Below are 18,709 nucleotides of genomic sequence, written 5' to 3'. Positions count from 1 at the left end.
CTTATAGAAGAAAGAGAGTGTAAGCATTTTTTTTTTTCCTTTCTAGGTCTTTATCTCTCTTTCTTATTCTTTCTAATTCTACTTCCCTTTGTTCTCCATGTGCCACTTGCTTTCATGTGACTTCCGTGCTTTGCACCACAACAATTGTTATTACTATTGTGAATTATTTCTTCTTTTCCTTTTATTTCAATTATAGAAAATCCAAAATATTGCAATATATCTTACTTTCTATTTTAATTCATTCAGTAATTTCTTCAAACACTTCTCCTCCATCATTTTTCTCTTCACTTTACAAATAGCATGGACCGTTACCTGCCCTCACCACAACACACATCAAAATCCTTTTTAACTACATATAATTTTTTTAAAATAGGTTTCATCTAATTTAACAAAACCAAAAATTTTCATCACGCAAAAAATTTAATTGTCCAATAAGTTTTCATCTAATTTCATAAAAAATATAAACTCAAAAATAAAAAAAACACAGTAAAAATAACACTAGTAATTAATTTTGAATAAATTTCTTTTTCGAAGATAAAAATTATTTAATTTTTTATTATTATATAATTTAATTATGAGAATATATAATATATATATATATATATAATAGTAATAATAATAACAACAAAAATACATATTTAAATAAAAATTCCGGTGAAAAAAAAGAGTTGGACCGTGATACCCTAATTTTTTTTCTTGATATTAGGCCTTCTTATTATTATTATTATTATTATTATTATTATTATTATTATTATTATTATTATTATTATTATTATTTTGGAAAGATATTATTGTTATTATTATTATTGTTGTTGTTTTAATTTATTATTTCATAGACCAATTCCTATTTGTTGGATAATATTCACCAAAAAAATTCAAAATTACCAACGTTTTTTAAAAATATAAAGGCCAACATATAAATTATCATCATTAAAAGTAATTAATCAAATGTAATTAATATTTATGATGTTCGACATATTTTATACACTCTACTTTAACACAGAACATGTATGCAAGTATGGGAGCAGTGCTAACAGGCCTCACCTTTCCTCTAGTGCCACGCCTCTTAGTACATGAGGAAAAATTTCCCATTCAGCATAGTAGTATTACCCTTTATTTTAAGGGCCCGAGACTCTAACAAAATAATGAATGATTGATATGTTTAGTAGAATAAAAATAAATAAGGTAAATGGAAGGCATGCTTTAAGCGTGGAACAATATAAAAAAAATAATATATTCCTCTCAAAAAAAGTAATAATAAAGTAATATAAGATCAAATTCCTCCATTATGATTTAATTATCTTTTCATTCTTTTGAGTTGGGATATATATTAGAAGATCAGATGAATAATATTAGAAATTAGTCTTTTAACAAATTCTAGTTAGATATTTATTTATCAGTAAACTTTAATCATTAACTAATAGTTTATTTTATTTTTAGGCGAAAACATAGAAGTGGATACTAAAACTTAGTTATCAAACTAATTATATATTATATTGGGATAATTGATTTTATAGTCAGTTTTTTAATGTATTCTAGTAAGATTTATGAGTCAAATATATTATACAAAATGGTGTGTTAATTGATTTTTTAGCTATTAAATATATATAAAATAATTTTTTGTATATTATAATTAAAAAGTTTTTATTTAAATTTTAAAAATAGTACATACATTTTTTTAATAAATTAAATATACATAGTAAAAAAGGATTTTTTTAAATAAATAAATTAAATATTCTATTTACAGATATAGGTAATTTGTAACGTTTTTACCGATTTGTATTGCATTACTTATCTGATTTACAGTGTAAACGAAATAAGATTATCCGTATCTTTTTACAGAGAGGACACATTTGTTGTTGCAGTATCATGTTTGTACACGTGATACGTGGGAGAAAACGATCAACACGTACCTTGTTTATAATGTAAACGAGATATAAACAATCTTATTTCGTTTTCACTGTAAATGAGATATTAAAAAAATTATGATGTTTACATTGTAAATGAGATAAAGTATGACAAATTTTGAGCATCTATAAAAAGATCTGCAACCATTTGTATTCTCCACAAACATTTCACTTCTTCTCCATTTTTCTTCAAAAAATTAAGTAAAAATGTCTAGTGGTAATGGATATGTTGTTGTAAGTGTGTATCTTAATTATCATATGAGAAACAGTGATACTGAGATTATATTTGAGTGTGATAATCCTATTCTGTTACGCATCTGGAGAGTAAATTCTTTGCTGAATAAAGAATCTAATATTAACGAACCTCGATGCTAACGGGAGAAAAGAGGTTGGAAGAGTTGGATATAGGTTGCTAGCAGTTTATGTCCCCCACTCTGTCTCCTCCTACAAAAGCACAGACACTTTCTTGATTTGTCGTGTCTGCGTGTCGAACACATTTTGGACACGACATTCATCGACACTCATCCGAAACGTGTCTTCTATGTCCAACTGTATCTTAATAAAAAAATAAAAAATCTTCTTCGAACACATTTGGACAAACCCAAATACCATTACGTGTCAGCGTGTCCAATTTTATTCTTAATATGTATTTTTTAGATTAGTTTAAAAATAGTATATATTATTAATTATTATTAAAACAAAAAAAATATTTTTAATAATTTATATAATTAAAAAAATATTAAAAATAATTAAAAAATTAATTTATATTTTAATATTAATAAATACCAAAATATCATTATAATTTATCTAAAAAATACTTTATATTTTATATATAGAACGTGTCCCTGTGTCTTATAAGCATTTTAAATTCGCGTATCCGCGTGTCTTATGTCGTGCCCCGTGTCCCGTGTCCATATCAATATCCGTGCATCAGAGGTCTCCTCTCTCAACCAGTCTAGATTGATGGCCTGTAGGGTTGGATCATTATACGGCGTCCATAGGAATCACAAAACAAAGTGTAATATAATCCTCAGATTCAGTTTATTACATAGGAGAACTAATCGTTTAGAGATAACTGACTAAAACACTTTTACGTACCTCATGCAATTATAACCGATCCAACAAAAAACGCCAACGAAAGACTCGCTGGTCAAACTAGGGACCATACCTATCAACCTGTAGACATATGCAACAATAACAATGTCTCAATTTATGAAAGAAATTATTGAATTACATACATAAAAAGGACAATAACCGTATATGAAAATAGTTACCTCACGGCCAGAGCAAACATCAGAATTTGTCTCTCTGGTAGAAACTACTGAGAAAATCTATGGTAAATCCATGAGACAAGTAGCAGAGTGCCTCCAGCGATGTTGGTGGTATATCGATGTGCTGCAGAGCATAAGGAGTGGTACGTCTATGCAAACATAGCAAATCTCCAAGACAGACAATGACACCTCTCAAAGTCCTTTAATAAGGGCAGACACATGCTATGGATCTAATTGTTTGATTTGTCTGTCATCAGGTAACCCCTGATTAGCAGTAGGATGTAACACCTTGTGTACTGTCAGAGAGTGACTAAATCTGTAGTGGCTGGCATATGCTATACTTGATCCATAAGTCACGTCAGGTTGATGGAAAATGACTTTTTCTTCTGCGTCCCTGCTGTTGAGCATGAGGAGGCCTGGCACCAAGGAGCTCCTGTACTCACTCCCAGGTCGGGTGTTAGTAGCATGTTTGAAAATCACGCAAGCATCCACCCATTGGCTCTCTGTGAGTGCATAACTCAAGGTGGTACGCAATATCCTGCAGGATGATGGTGCACTCACCCCAAGACTGGTGGAATGTGTGGGTCTCCGGACACCAACGCTCTACAAATACAGTAATTAGGGAGTTGTCAAACATAAATTCCTTGAGCCATACTAGGTCGCCAAACCCAACCACCCTCAAGTAAAGGAGAATGGCGTCCGGTGGTGTAAGAATATGATTCACTCGCCTAGAAAGCAATAGACAAGGTCTTTGTTAAAAAATAAAACATTTCAATAACAAATCTATTTCAATTATTAAAAAATTTATTTTTAAATAAAAAAATAAAAATAATAAAAAATAATTATTTCACATTTCATACATTAGTTGAATTCAGAATAATTAACTTTACAAATAAAAAATTTAGTATATTCAAAATTAAAATTACAAAAAAATTAATTCGAATTAAAGAAAGAAGAAAACGAAATAAACACTAATTAAGTATATTAAATTAACTAAATAAGTTAAATTACATAAATTTATTAAATAAATTAAATTAACTATAAGTTAAATTTAAATTAATTAATTAACACTAACTAAATACAATCCACTACTTAACAGATACTAAATATAAAAAAAGTACCTTAACTATAATTATATATTTATTTAACTGAAACAGAAAAATAACAACACTAACCTAAAAGTCAATTACCCTAATGATATGCCATGTTACATTCAGTTAGTTAATATCATTGTCTCATATATATGCCGCATCATAATGCTTGCATACCTCAATATATCAACAGAAATGTCTAGAAAAAGGAGAAAGAAAGTAAAAAGTGGTTTACAAATGATAATAATCACGCTATAAATAACTTACTTTTATAAACGTCTTATTTATTTATCACGTTTATAGTATAAACAAAATAAAATTGTAAACAAAAAAAGTTGTTCATATCTTGTTTATACTTATATTTGTAAATAAAATATTTAATTTATTTATTTAGAAAAAAAATACTCTTTTTCTCCGTAGCTAATCATTGATCAATTTTTAATTAATGAATAATTGATCCAATATCTTCAAGATAAGATCCTCCGCCCCCACAGCTCCGACATCACGTGTTTCAATTCCTATAGCCGTCGGTCCAAAGAAGAATATATAATAAGCAGCATAGCAATAATGCAATGCAAGTATTAGAGTTAGAAAAGGAAGTTAAATAAAACCTTAGTTATTGATTAAGCAGCATGGCTACGGTGATGTCTTCTGTGCTGTTGAAGTTGGTTTTCCCGCCGCCAGCGTCTGCAGTGGTTTCAGCCGTTATGGTGGGCAGCTTCTTGGTATTAACGTACTGTGGAGTATCGGAGATGATAGGGAAGCACTTGAACTACTCCAAGTTCTGGAATGCAGCGACGGAGAAGCAGAAGAATAAGAACATAAAGCTTTCGAGCAGAGTAGGAATGGTTTTGTTGTACGGACCTGGGTTTCTTGCGGGTGCTGCTTCGTTTTGGTTATACCCTAATGAGGGTCTTAGATCCACGCTCCTCAACTCTGCTGTTACTCTCCACTACTTCAAGAGACTCTTTGAGGTATCTAAGTTTCTAAACTGACAAAATTAGTAAAATTAAAAGTTTTTTATTCTTAAATTAAGATAATAAAATATATATTTTATAAAAATTATAAAATTAATAATAATTAATTTAATATTTTATTATTTTATTAATTTTTTATTTTAAAAAATTTATTCTATATTCATTAATTAGAATAGTCTTATCTTTTGAATTTTAATACAAAAAATATTAAAAGATGAGTAAAATTTATTATTTTTTATTAGTAATTAGTTATTAATATTTAAAAATATAAATTAAAAATATATTATTATATTATTAAATTAAAAAAATTAGCTTAATAATTAAAAACAATAAAAATAAATAAATTTTACTAATTTTTAAATATTTTTTTAATATGCCAAAATACAAAAATATTATATTTATATAAAAATTAATTATTAAATTAATTAACATATATTTATATATAACTATATGTGTTATTTAATTTATTTTTAATATATATTATATATTATAATTATTTAGTGATTAATTTTTAGTGTATACATAATATAATTAATAAAATAATCATCTCATGGTTAAAATGCAACCCCCTAATATAATTGAATTTTTCTTTCGTTTATTTTATATTGTTGGGAATAAGTAGTATGACCACAATCCAATCAATCATGTGTCAAATAATTTGTTATTGTTATTATATTAAAATGTTAATATAATAAGGTCATTGATTAAATTTAGAGATTTATCATTGTGATAGTGATCATAATATTGAGAGATAAATCTTTTATAATTTAATCTAAATTGTTCTTGATCATAGAATTATTAAAAATGACATTAATAATCCGAAAAGATCAATATATATATAATGGTCTTTATTGGATGAAGATTAATAGATCTCATTTATTAAATTATATATATAGATGGTGCATATAGAGATATGACCATTGAACTGATTTACTTTGAGAATTCCTAATGGTTATAATTACCATATATTTGTCAATAGGATATTCTCAAGATGAACATAGTAATAGAGTTTCCTTTGACCTGCGACTATCATAGTAATTAACAATGTATTTATTATACTTTGATCCCGGACACCTAATAACTTAGGGTGCTAGTTGAATGGATATTGGGTATGATTTAAATACTTGTAGAATTAATGATTAGTCAATAAGAAATCTGTCAACTCTCGGTAAAGAGTTTGACCTCTATGATCATAATGAATGAGATGAATAAAACCTTGGCCAAAGGGATTGAATGAATGAAGAAATGAGTTTCTTAAGTCATTCACAGTTCATTATAATAATGGTAACAAGTTAGAGTTTGACAATTAAACCATACTCTAAGAGTTAACCAAGAGCTGAAAAGATGGAAGGAATTATACTTTGTTCTTCTAAAGTTCTTAGTAAAAATATATTACTTCATACTATCAGGTCGTTGAGGAGTGTTGCTAGACGCCAACCTTGATTAGTAAATTTAGTATGACTAATTTACTACCCGCTTAGTATTGAACCTATGGGGTCACACACTAACGAGTGTTCTAATCTTTGCTGTAGAATTATTTAATTATTAATTTGATTTGATCAAATAAATAATTATATTAATTCAAATAGAATATTATTATATTTTTTGCTAGCACCAAGAATATAATAATAGTATGATAATTGAGAATATTAAATGAGATTTGAGAATAACTAGTTATTCTATTTCTAAATTTGGATGAGATCCTAACTAATTCTGTTTCAAATTGAATTATGATATGATTCATAAATTTGAAGGATTCAGATTTAGAATTTTAAGATATGATTTAAATTTGAATTGAGATTCAAATTTAAAATCAGTAACAAATCTCATACTATATATATGTATGCCAAGAGTAGAGGAAGGTGACGGAGACCAGAATAAAACACAAGAGTTTTATTCCTTTATCTCTATGCACATAAATGTATGTGAGCCTAATTCTTGGAGAAGAATTTTATGGTGTGCAAAGAGTTGCAAGAGGTTCCTCAATTTAGATCAGATGTCCATTAGTCAAGGAGTTGACAGCAAAGGTTGGTCTCGGTGTGGATACGCATAGAGTCTTCGTACAATCGAAGAATAAAGTTTTTACTAAAGCGTCTAAAGGTATTTAGATCTGATCTATATATTATTGGAATAAAGTTTAAGCACAAAATAGATCTTTAAGGATTAATTTCTTTTCTTCCGCTGCGTATTATGAACACATGGTAATCCTTCAATGGTATCAGAGCTTTGGCTTTTTTGTGTTTAAATTTTTTTATTCCTATTTTTTTTTTAATTTGTAAATTAACAGGATTAATTCAAAAAAAATTTTAAGCATGCAATGCAGTTATTTTCATTGAGTTGGTTTTCTAATAAATTAATAGTTAATTTATTTCAATGTTAATTTTTTAATTGTGATTAAATTATCATTCTTTTAATATAAAAGTTATATTTATAATCAAATATTTTATTTGATTTTATTTATATATTAAATTTTATTGTGATTTTGATCACAATAAAAGGAATAAGATGCAAAATATCTTTTGTTTGTTTCTTATATATATATATATATATATATATACAAATTTGATTTGATAATTTTTTAAGGCCGAACGTTAGTACATGAAAAATCAGATTTTGATTTGATTGATGTGTTTTGAACACTATAATTTTAGAAATTAGTTTTTTTAATATTTTTTATTATAAAGAGCGGCCTGACAACCAGGAGTTTTATTTTTCAGATAATAATCAGTGTATAAATTTGATGTATTAAGGATTTAATTTTATATTTTTACCTATACAACTTGGGAGTATAAAATTTAATCCATAAATACTGGTAGAAATTCTCTAAGAATTGAGATAAATCCTAAAAGTTAGGAGTTTGCCAAAAATAAATTTCTTTTATTTACAAGGAGCAACTTAACAAACAGGAGACTTGTACTCAAAGACAGAATTTATTTATTCATATGATGATATATAACGAGAATTAATTTTATACTTGAACCTAGACAACCTAGGAGTATAAAATATAATTCAGTTAAATAATTGTCTGACAACCAGATAATTATTTGGAAATATAATTGTATGTGATATAATTTAATCATATTTATTTGGAATAGGTATGAGTAACAACTTGACAACCAAGGTACTTATTCATGATTCTAAATAATTTTAACAGAAATATATATTTTTTAATTTACTTTCATATTTTAAATTTTTAAATATGTCCACCTTTTGTGTAGCATACTTGAAAGTAATATATTAAATATAATTTGAGAATTGTATTTTCAAAGGGTTATCATTGAAATGATAACATTTTCCAATAAAATTGACTTTGGAATAGTCAGAACTTTTGATGTATTTATAATATTATTTTACATGGGTTATTTTGACAATCATAAGTTCTAATTTCAAAGGCATATCTCCACTATTTATTACTGAACATCTTGAGAAGATGTGGTGCCTAAAGTAAGATAATATAACTATCAAAAATTTTGTTTAACTTAATGGGAGTATTGGACGATATATTTTTATCTAAATAACTTTAGAAGTTAGAATGCCATTAGGCAAATGGTTTTAGCGAGAATTGTTCTTGCAAGCATTTCTGGAGATTTATTTTATTACAAACAATTTATAATTGGCCTTAATATGATTAATGTTTGTGATCTTTTTAGAAAAACTCAATATGAGTATTTTTATTATAAGAGCTTAAAGTAAAATCTCTAATTATCTAATTGATATTGTATTGAATAGAGGATGAGATTCTCTCAACACACAAATACTAGTACTCTATGTACTCCATCATATTTAAAAAAACATGGAATTCGATTTAGCTGAGGATCACTATTTGTTAAATATTTGGATTACGTTTTAGAAATGTTACTAAATTAACAAATTTCTCACTAAATCAATTTTTTTTATCCATATGAGATATGGAAAAAGCATAAGCTGAAACTCAAGAACATTAGAGTTTGGAGATGTCTTATATGTGTTAAGAGATTGCAAAACAATAGAATTGATATTAGGTCCAATAAATGAGATTTATTGATTACCCTAAAGAAATAATGAGATTATTTTTATCACTCTTCTTATGACAAAGTGTCTGTGATAAGAAGTTAAACTCTTTTTTAAAAAATGGATTCCATCTTAAAGAAAAAAAGTGGGAGTACAATTACTTTTATTAGAATTGTATACCACTCAATAGAGGATATACTTTCTCCTGAAAGTATAAAAGATTTGATCGTCAAACTAACTTTTCGAAAAAGTAGCCTATTTGTATAATGATACAATTCTATAAAGATAGATCTAATGGTTACTTAGATTTTTATAATAATGTTCAATAAGGATTATCCTTAAAATAAATTATGCACTATTATAGTGAGAGATTTCATGTTTTGAGAAAACATGATATTTATTATGCACTAGGTGTATTTTGTAAAAGGTCAAGCACATATGCTCAAAAGTTATGGTGTTTAAGGTCAAAAGAGTTTTGATAAACAAAATTGAAAAATTATATACATGATTGATTGACTCTAGTGCAAGTGGGAGATTATTGTGATAATAGTATGCCCAAGATCCAATCTATAATGATTGGCTCTCGTGCAAGTGGGAGATTGTTGGAAATAAGTAGTATGACCACAATCCAATCAATCATGTGTTAAATAATTTGTTATTGTTATTATATTAAAATGTTAATATAATAAGGTCCTTGATTAAATTTAGAGATTTATCATTGTGATAGTGATCATAATATTGAGAGATAAATCTTTTATAATTTAATCTAAATTGTTCTTGGTCATACAATTATTAAAAAAAACATTAATAATCCGAAAAGATCAATATATATATAATGGTCTTCATTGGATGAAGATTAATAGATATCATTTATTAAATTATATATATAGATGGTGCATATAGAGATATGACCATTGAACTGGCTCAATTGAGAATTCCTAATGGTTATAATTACCGTATATTTGTCAATAGGATATTCTCAAGATGAACATAGTAATAGAGTTTCCTTTTACCTGCGACTATCATAGTAATTAACAATGTATTTATTATACTTTGATTCCGGACACCTAATACCCTAGGGTGCTAGTTGAATGGATATTGGGTATGATTTAAATACTTGTAGAATTAATGATTAGTCAATAAGGAATCCGTCAACTCTCGGTAAAGAGTTTGAGCTCTATGATTATAATGAATGAGATGAATAAAACCTTCGTCAAGGGGATTGAATGAATGAAGAAATAAGTTTCTTAAGCCATTCACAGTTCATTATAATAATGGCAACAAATTAGAGTTTGACAGTTAAACCATATTCTAAGAGTTAACCAAGAGCTAGAAAGATAGAAGGAATTATACTTTGTTCTTCTAAGGTTCTTAGTAAAAATATATTACTTCATATTATCGGGTCGTTGAGGAGTGTTGTAGACGCCAACCTTGATTAGTAAATTTAGTATGACTAATTTACTATCTGCTTAGTATTGAACCTATAGGGTCACACACTAACGAGTGTTCTAATCTTTGCTGTAGAATTATTTAATTATTAATTTGATTTTATCAAATAAATAATTATATTAATTCAAATAGAATATTATTATATTTTTTGCTAGTACCAAGAATATAATAATAGTAGCCAATGAGTTATAACTCAAATGGCATAGTCTCCCCATACTCAATTAAGAGGTTGTGGGTTCGAGTCTCCTATCTTTGGTAAAAAAAAAATATAATAATAGTATGATAATTGAGAATATTAAATGAGATTTGAGAATAACTAGTTATTCTATTTCTAAATTTGGATGAGATCTTAACTGATTCTGTTTTAAATTGAATTATGATATGATTCATAAATTTGAAGGATTCAGATTTAGAATTTTAAGATATAATTTAAATTTGAATTGAGATTCAAATTTAAAATCAGTAACAAATCTCATACTATATATATGTATGCTAGGAGTAGAGGAAGGTGACAGAGACCAGAATAAAACACAAGAGTTTTATTCCTTTACCTCTACGCACATAAATGTACGTGAGCCTAATTCTTGGAGAAGAATTTTATGGTGTGCAAAGAGTTGCAAGAGATTTCTCAATTTAGATCAGATGTCCATTAGTTAAGGAGTTGACAGCAAAGGTTGGTCTCGGTGTGAATATGCATAGAGTCTTCTTACAATCGAAGAATAAAGTTTTTACTAAAGCGTCTAAAGGTATTTAGATCTGATCTATATATTATTGGAATAAAATTTAAATACAAAATAGATCTTTAAAGATTACTTTCTTTTCTTGCGTATTATAAACACATGGTAATCCTTCATATATATAATATCTTTCGTTTTTTTACAATATGATAAAAAAAATTTATATTTTAGAGAGGCGTAGAAACTGTGATTTGGGGTTGGGGGTAGAGTTTTAACATATATATATATATATATATATATATATATATAATTTTAAATATATTAAATGGACACACCTCTCTTTCCACCTTTATTTTGTTTATTACTCGTTTTTATTTTTTTTAAAAAAATACTCTCTAAATATACTCTCTAACGGATAAATTTTTGTGAATATCCATCCCAAGTAGTCGCGGAGCTTAACTAGGATAATGGGGCTTGGTCCCCAAACTTTTTCTAAAATAATTAGTAGTAGTTTTTTAAAAAACAAAAAGTAGGGCAAAAAACAGAAATAAATCAAGGAAGGAAATAATTTACGTGAATAAACCAAAACGAAAACTGCTTCATGAATCTACCAATGTACGTTTATATGTAGTTCGAACCAATTAAATTCGAACTCCATTTCTACTTTATTCGAACCAGCTTGGTTCGAATTATACACAAATACATGCACACATTAATTCGAACCAGGTTAGTTCGAATTATACACAAACACACGCACACACTAATTCGAACCAGGTTGGTTCGAATTACACACATAGTAATTCATGGTATAATTCGAATTATGCTGTTAAAAATTAATAATTTAAAAATAAAAAAATATATATTTTATTTCATACGTTAAAAAAAACCTATCAAAATATTTAATTACGAGACTTCTTTAAAATATTAATGAGCTATCAATTCGAATTTCATATAATACTTTTCTGTCCATTTTTAATAGCTCATGAATATTTTTTAATAATTTTTTTAATAAAATTATTTAAATTATACTACAAAAAATATTTTATCCTTGCAAAACAATTTAAAAAAAATGGCTTAAAAAATGTTAGAAGTACTATAAAAATTTGTAATGTTCTAATAACTTAGGTAAATACATGCATGTACTCAAATTTTAAATAAAATACTCTACATAGTCAATAATAATTTAGAAATGAAAGAAAATATTTTATTCCATACAAAATAATTAAAAAATATATTTTATTCTATACAAAATAATTTTAAAAAATGGCTTAAAAGATGTTATGAGTACTATAAAAGTTTGTAATATTCTAGTGATTTAGGTAAATACATGATAAAAATATTTTTTCTTTAATTTCTAAATTATTAGTGACTATGTGGAGTATTTCTTTAATGTCCTAAGTCATTAGGACATTACAAATTTTTATAGTACTTCTAACATTTTTTAAGCCATCTTTTAAATTATTTTGCATAGAATAAAATATTTTTTTGTGGTATAATTTAAATAAATTTATTAAAAAATATTCATGATAATTTTTTAATAAAATTATTTAAATTATATGGTGAGATATTACATGATTCGAATTACGCATGTGAAAGTTCGAATCACTCTGATTCAAATTATATGGTGAGTAATTCGAATTCTATACAATACTCTCGAATTACGCATGGAGAAGTTCGAATCTCTCTGATTCAAATTATATGGTGAGCAATTCGAATTCTATACAATACTCTTCTGCCCATTCTTGATAGCTCATGAATATTTTTTAATAAATTTATTTAAATTATACCACAAAAAAATATTTTATTCTATGCAAAATAATTTAAAAGATGGCTTAAAAAATGTTAGAAGTACTATAAAAATTTGTAATGTCCTAATGACTTAGGACATTAAAGAAATACTCCACATAGTCACTAATAATTTAGAAATTAAAGAAAAAATATTTTTATCATGTATTTACCTAAATCACTAGAATATTACAAACTTTTATAGTACTCATAACATCTTTTAAGCCATTTTTTAAAATTATTTTGTATAAAATAAAATATTTTCTTTCATTTCTAAATTATTATTGACTATATAGAGTATTTTATTTAAAATTTGAGTACATGCATGTATTTACCTAAGTTATTAGAACATTACAAATTTTTATAGTACTCCTAACATTTTTTAAGCTATTTTTTAAAAATTATTTTGCATAGGATAAAATATTTTTTGTAGTATAATTTAAATAAATTTATTAAAAAAATTTATTAAAAAATATTCATGAGTTATTAAAAATGGACAGAAAAGTATTGTATGGAATTCGAATTGATAGCTCATTAATATTTTAAAGAAGTCTCGTAATTAAATATTTTGTTAGCTTTTTTTTAACGTATGAAATAAAATATATATTTTTTAATTTTAAATTATTAATTTTTTAATAAATTTTTTAATAATTTTTTTAATAAATTATTAATTTTTTTAACAGCATAATTCGAATTATACGATGTAGTGTGTAGTTCGAATTAGTGTGTGCGTGTGTTTGGTTATAATTCGAACCAACCTGGTTCGAATTATGTAGAAATGAATTCGAATTTAGCTGGTTTGAACTACATATAAACGTGCATGGATTTATGAAATAGTTTTCGTTTTGACCGAATCGGGTAAAATTTTGCTCTCCTTGACTTATTATTGTGATTTGCCCAAAAAAGTAATTTAGTTGGTTCAAATGCTTTCCTACAATGTAGGGTACCCATATTCAATTTCTATCTCATGCTTTTATTGCATAATAATTTTTAGAATGGACATTGATTAGCTTCACAATACATCTAACAAAAAAAGTTATCTAACAAAAATTATCATGCTTGTTGTTTTGTTTCTCATTATAAAAATATATTTTGCTTCTCATTCTAAAATTAGGTATTTTTATTTATTTAATTTAATATTATTTTATATATTACTGCTTATTTAATTTAATTTTTTATATGATAAAAAATATTAGAATATTCAATAAGTATTGATATTATTGTATTTGTATAAATTGATTAAAAAAATCAATAAATATTATAAATTTTAATATTTTTTTTTATTTTTTTTACATATTTTACAGGATATATATTCAAATTTTTATATAAAATAATGATAAAAAATAAAAAATTGATACATTTTTTTTAAGAGAAAGACTAATATTTAAGAAGAAAAACATATAACTTCTACAATATCAACACCTATAAATAGTTCTTCTACTTTAATAAATCACAAAAAAAATGAAATATAACCTTCAAAAATTTAAAAAATTACATATAAATTTAATCTTAAATTTTTATATTAAATTTTTGGGCCCAAAATTTTGTTTTAGGCTCCCCACTAATCCCAAGAGAATTGCCATGCCTAGATGGGATAATGTTTGAAGGGTTAGAATCCACAAAAAATAAAAAAACTTATAATAATAAATTCACATGTTTTTTAATTTGTTGCTAATGATTCTCATCGCTATTTTTTACTGAGGTTTATTTGTAATCATATTAAAAAATTAAATTACAATAACAATATAATTAGACCAATTTATAACATATTATACTTAAAATATTATCGTCTCCTCTTCATATTATTTTATTTATTTATTACAGTCTAATAAAAAAAATTATTTAATTAAAATTAAAATCTATTTATAAATTTATTAAAATATTATTATTTTTCTTTTGCTAACAACACAATAACCGTAGAAAATTACAAAATAATTCATTCATACTGAAAAACATTAATGTATGGATATTTAATAATTAATTTTTTACTAATAATATCATCTTAATTTTGTATAAAATACAAATATAATACTCGTTAATAATAAAACTCTAAACACAAAATTAATATAAAAATAGCAAATGATTTTAGTATATCACTAAAATTCAATATTTTAGTGCATCGATTTTTTCACGTGCAATTGAAGTGAAGCTATCTTTATGAAAAAAAATTCGTATCCATTTAAATTTTCTTTTAATATGACTGTAAATAAATAAACCTCGTTAAAAAATGGTTATAAAAATCATTAGCAAGGAATTTAAAAACACGTGGATCCATTATTAGTTTGTTACAAGCTTTTTCAGCTTTTGTGAGTCCCAATTCTTCAAGCCTTAATGCCTTATTATGCCCTTATCCCATCTTGTTTTGTACGTTTCTGAATTCTTCCTCCTCTATTCGACATCTGTCCTTCCATATGTGTAGACAATTTGAAATCTACACCGTAGCATTGCCCTAGAAAAAACATGTACATAAAAAGCCTCAATCAGGCATGAGGCATGAGGCATGAGGCATGAGGCATGAGCATGAAGAATAAGTAGGGCCTATTATTACCATCTCTAGCTAGGATCATGGTAATGTCTGCGCTACTGAAGTTCCTCTTCCCACCGCCGCCGTCTTTGGTGGTTTCAGCCTTGTCGGTGGTGAGCCTGGTGTCGCTGACGAACACGGGGTTCTCGGAGATGAGAGGGAAGCATCTGAACTATTCCAAATTCTGGAATGCCACCACCGGCGACTCTTCTAAACAGATCAAGCTGTCAAGCAGAGCTGGGATGCTGATGCTCTACACTCCCGCTTTTCTTGCCGGCGTCGTTTCGTTCTTCATCTTCCCTAACGAGGGGCTCAGATCTACCCTCCTCCAATCTGCTGTTACCCTCCATTTCCTCAAGAGAGACTTAGAGGTAGTAAATAATAATAACTAATAACTAATAATAACATTCAATTTTTTCGTTTTTAGGGTTTAGATGTCTAGAGAAAATCATGAATTTTCTGTTTCTGAGACAAAAATATTTGTGTCTTGGTCAACGAAAGGGGTGAGAATGTGCGTGTCAAGTTTGGACAGAAAGAATTAAAATTAAAAGTTTCAAAGACTTGCGAGTGCATTGAAATTTCTCCAATTTATTATCTGTCTTATCTATTACTAGAGTTTCTACTAATTTGATCACCTATCTATGGAGGTCTTAGAGAGAGTTCTAGCCTTCTAGGGATGATTAGTATTAGGAAATAGGTCAAAGTATACTCGTATGCAATTAAGGTTTTTCTTCTCTTTTACTCTTCCAGTTTTTTTTAGTCCCTCTTTTGTTTTTGAAATTAGTCTCTTGTTTACTTAAAAGTCAATTTAGAAATTAGGTTGGTAGGTTTTGTGGAGATTTCTTAGCAAGGATGAAAAGGGCATCGGTGATGAAAGTAGATTTTGACCCAACGGGAATTCTCCCCTCCTCCCTTTCCCCTTCTTTTTTCTCTTCTTCCTTTTGGTACATGACCCATAATTTTTAGTCCTAATATGACGAGGTCTCATCAAAGGGGTAAGGCTAAGGCTCTCGTGCTAAGGTTAATTCCATCCCGGGGTCGAGTCTAAGACTTTTGGTAAATGGACTAAGGAATCACAAATTGGTAACTATTACTATTGACTTGGAAATTGTGTGATTAGTTTCTTAGAATAAAAGAAATAACAGTTTGCTGTTTGGTTGGATATGAGTGATTATTGTTTAATATATATGTGTAATGCATTCTGTTTATGTTCTAATCTTCTGTTTCTCATAAATTTTAAGAAATGTTGTTTGATTGTGCTGTGTAGGTGTTGTTTGTCCACAAATATAGTGGCTACATGTATCTTGATTCTGCAATCCCCATCACTCTGAGTTATTTTGTATCAGCTGCAACTATGACCTATAGTCAGCACCTAACGGTAACAGAGGGGCTTCCACAGCCACAAATTGATCTCATGTACCCTGGGGTTGCGGTGTTCCTCATTGGTATCATTGGAAACTTCTACCACCATTACCTCCTTTCGAAACTGCGAGGGGAGGGCGAAAAGGAGTACAAGATTCCAAAGGGTGGCTTGTTTGGGCTTGTGATATGCCCACATTACCTCTTTGAGATTACTGTGTTCTATGGGATTTCAATGATTTCTCAGACTGTGTATTCATTGTGTTTTGCCATAGGCACCACTTTCTATTTGGTGGGCAGGAGCTATGCAACGAGGAAATGGTATCTCTCTAAGTTTGAAGATTTCCCTAAAAATGTTAAGGCTGTTATCCCATTTATCTTCTAAATGTTGCTAGGAACAGTTAATTCATAAATGAATTGCAGGTGTTATGTTGGGTACATTTCAATTACACTCTCTTCTTGGTTTCCTTTTGGTATTCAGCACATGGCCTGTTCAAGGATGTTTTGTTAATTAGACATTCAAGGGAATTGACATGTTTTGTATTAGGTCTTAGTCATATATTTTGTATGTATGTGAGGATGTCTCATCCTCTTTTGTACATTATTTCTCTTAATAAAAAATTCTTCTTTTTCTATTTGAAAAAATATATATTGCAACTACAACTAACCACCTTAAGGGTTAGGTGAATTTTCCAGACAATTAAGTTTAGTAGTTTACAACTTTGATTGCAGCTACTGAAGAAAGTAAAGGGCATTCAAAATACCGAAAGCTACTAATGCAAGTAACCAAATTTTATTGGATGCTATTTCCATGCTTTAGTTGTACTGCAGGCTTTGATTTTTCATGTTTATACAATGAAACATGAAGACACTACAGCACTGACTGATAAGTGATAACTGGTAAATTTGAAGATTCTTTCAAATAAAAGGTTCCTTAGGTAATTTGTGGAACCTTTTTCTGAAATAAACTAAGTGTTTTTCTGTTTAAATTCTTCTGAAAAGAAATAATTTGACTTCCCAAAGAATTTGTGGCTATTCTGTGCACTTCAATGTTGTTCGGTGAGAGGCTAACACGGTGGCTGATTGGTTGGTGAAGAAGGGTGTGCGCTCTCGTGGTGCGGAGTTTGAGTGGACAGAACCTCCTCTGTTGTTGCAGCGTGCCAGCCTCAGATGTGTCGTGGCCATTTCGGCTGTGTTGTTTCCCCTATTCTTTTTTCTTTGGTTTTTCTTTTCTTTCTTTTTTTTTTTCTCCAACAAAAGAAAATTGGGTCACACTACGAGACAGATGTTGGGTACTGAGATTCTCCCTGGTGCTATTGTTTGTGGACACGTGCTTCCGCTCTTTCTTTAGCAATCAGAGCTTGTGACCATGACTTGTGGAAAGGCTGGCTTGGGTGAAAGCCTGAACAGATACACTGTAACGGGGTTTACATGTTAGGATGCGCAGTTACTTTGTTTAGCCTATTGGGTTTATTTTTGTTTTGTTAGGCAAGTGTGATCTATTGGATGTCAACTTCGTTAGGGAGATAAAGAGAAATTTTAACAATGTAAACAATGGGTTTTAAATTTGACTCAATACAAAAAAAAAAAAAGAAACCAAACAGTTATTTTAAAAAAGTTATCATCCCAATTCTAATTTATCAAAAGAATTCATCCAAAGATCCTCTTCCCCCAACCGT

The 18,709-nt window shown here is 27.8% G+C and overlaps 1 protein-coding gene across 2 annotated transcripts; it reads left to right on the top strand.

The window, feature by feature from the left end:
* Positions 1–4,713: 4,713 nt before the first annotated feature.
* On the top strand, positions 4,714–17,675 carry LOC107618012 (uncharacterized). 2 transcript variants are annotated; one of them, XM_016319926.3, is made up of 2 exons: positions 4,714–5,243; positions 16,939–17,675. In XM_016319926.3, exons 1-2 carry the CDS (start codon positions 4,902–4,904, stop codon positions 17,413–17,415), a joined length of 819 nt encoding a protein of 272 aa, XP_016175412.1. In that variant the 5' UTR covers positions 4,714–4,901; the 3' UTR covers positions 17,416–17,675. The 2 variants fall into 2 exon arrangements, with proteins under 2 accessions (XP_016175412.1, XP_016175413.1); XM_016319927.3 differs by lacking the exon at positions 4,714–5,243 and adding an exon at positions 15,440–16,042.
* Positions 17,676–18,709: the final 1,034 nt, after the last annotated feature.

Source organism: Arachis ipaensis, chromosome B9, assembly GCF_059453495.1.
Source record: "Arachis ipaensis isolate K30076 ecotype BB chromosome B9, ASM5945349v1, whole genome shotgun sequence".
NCBI lineage: Eukaryota > Viridiplantae > Streptophyta > Magnoliopsida > Fabales > Fabaceae > Arachis > Arachis ipaensis.
The sequence above is the reverse complement of the archived record's forward strand: the minus strand, read 5'-3'. Positions and strand labels throughout refer to the sequence as shown.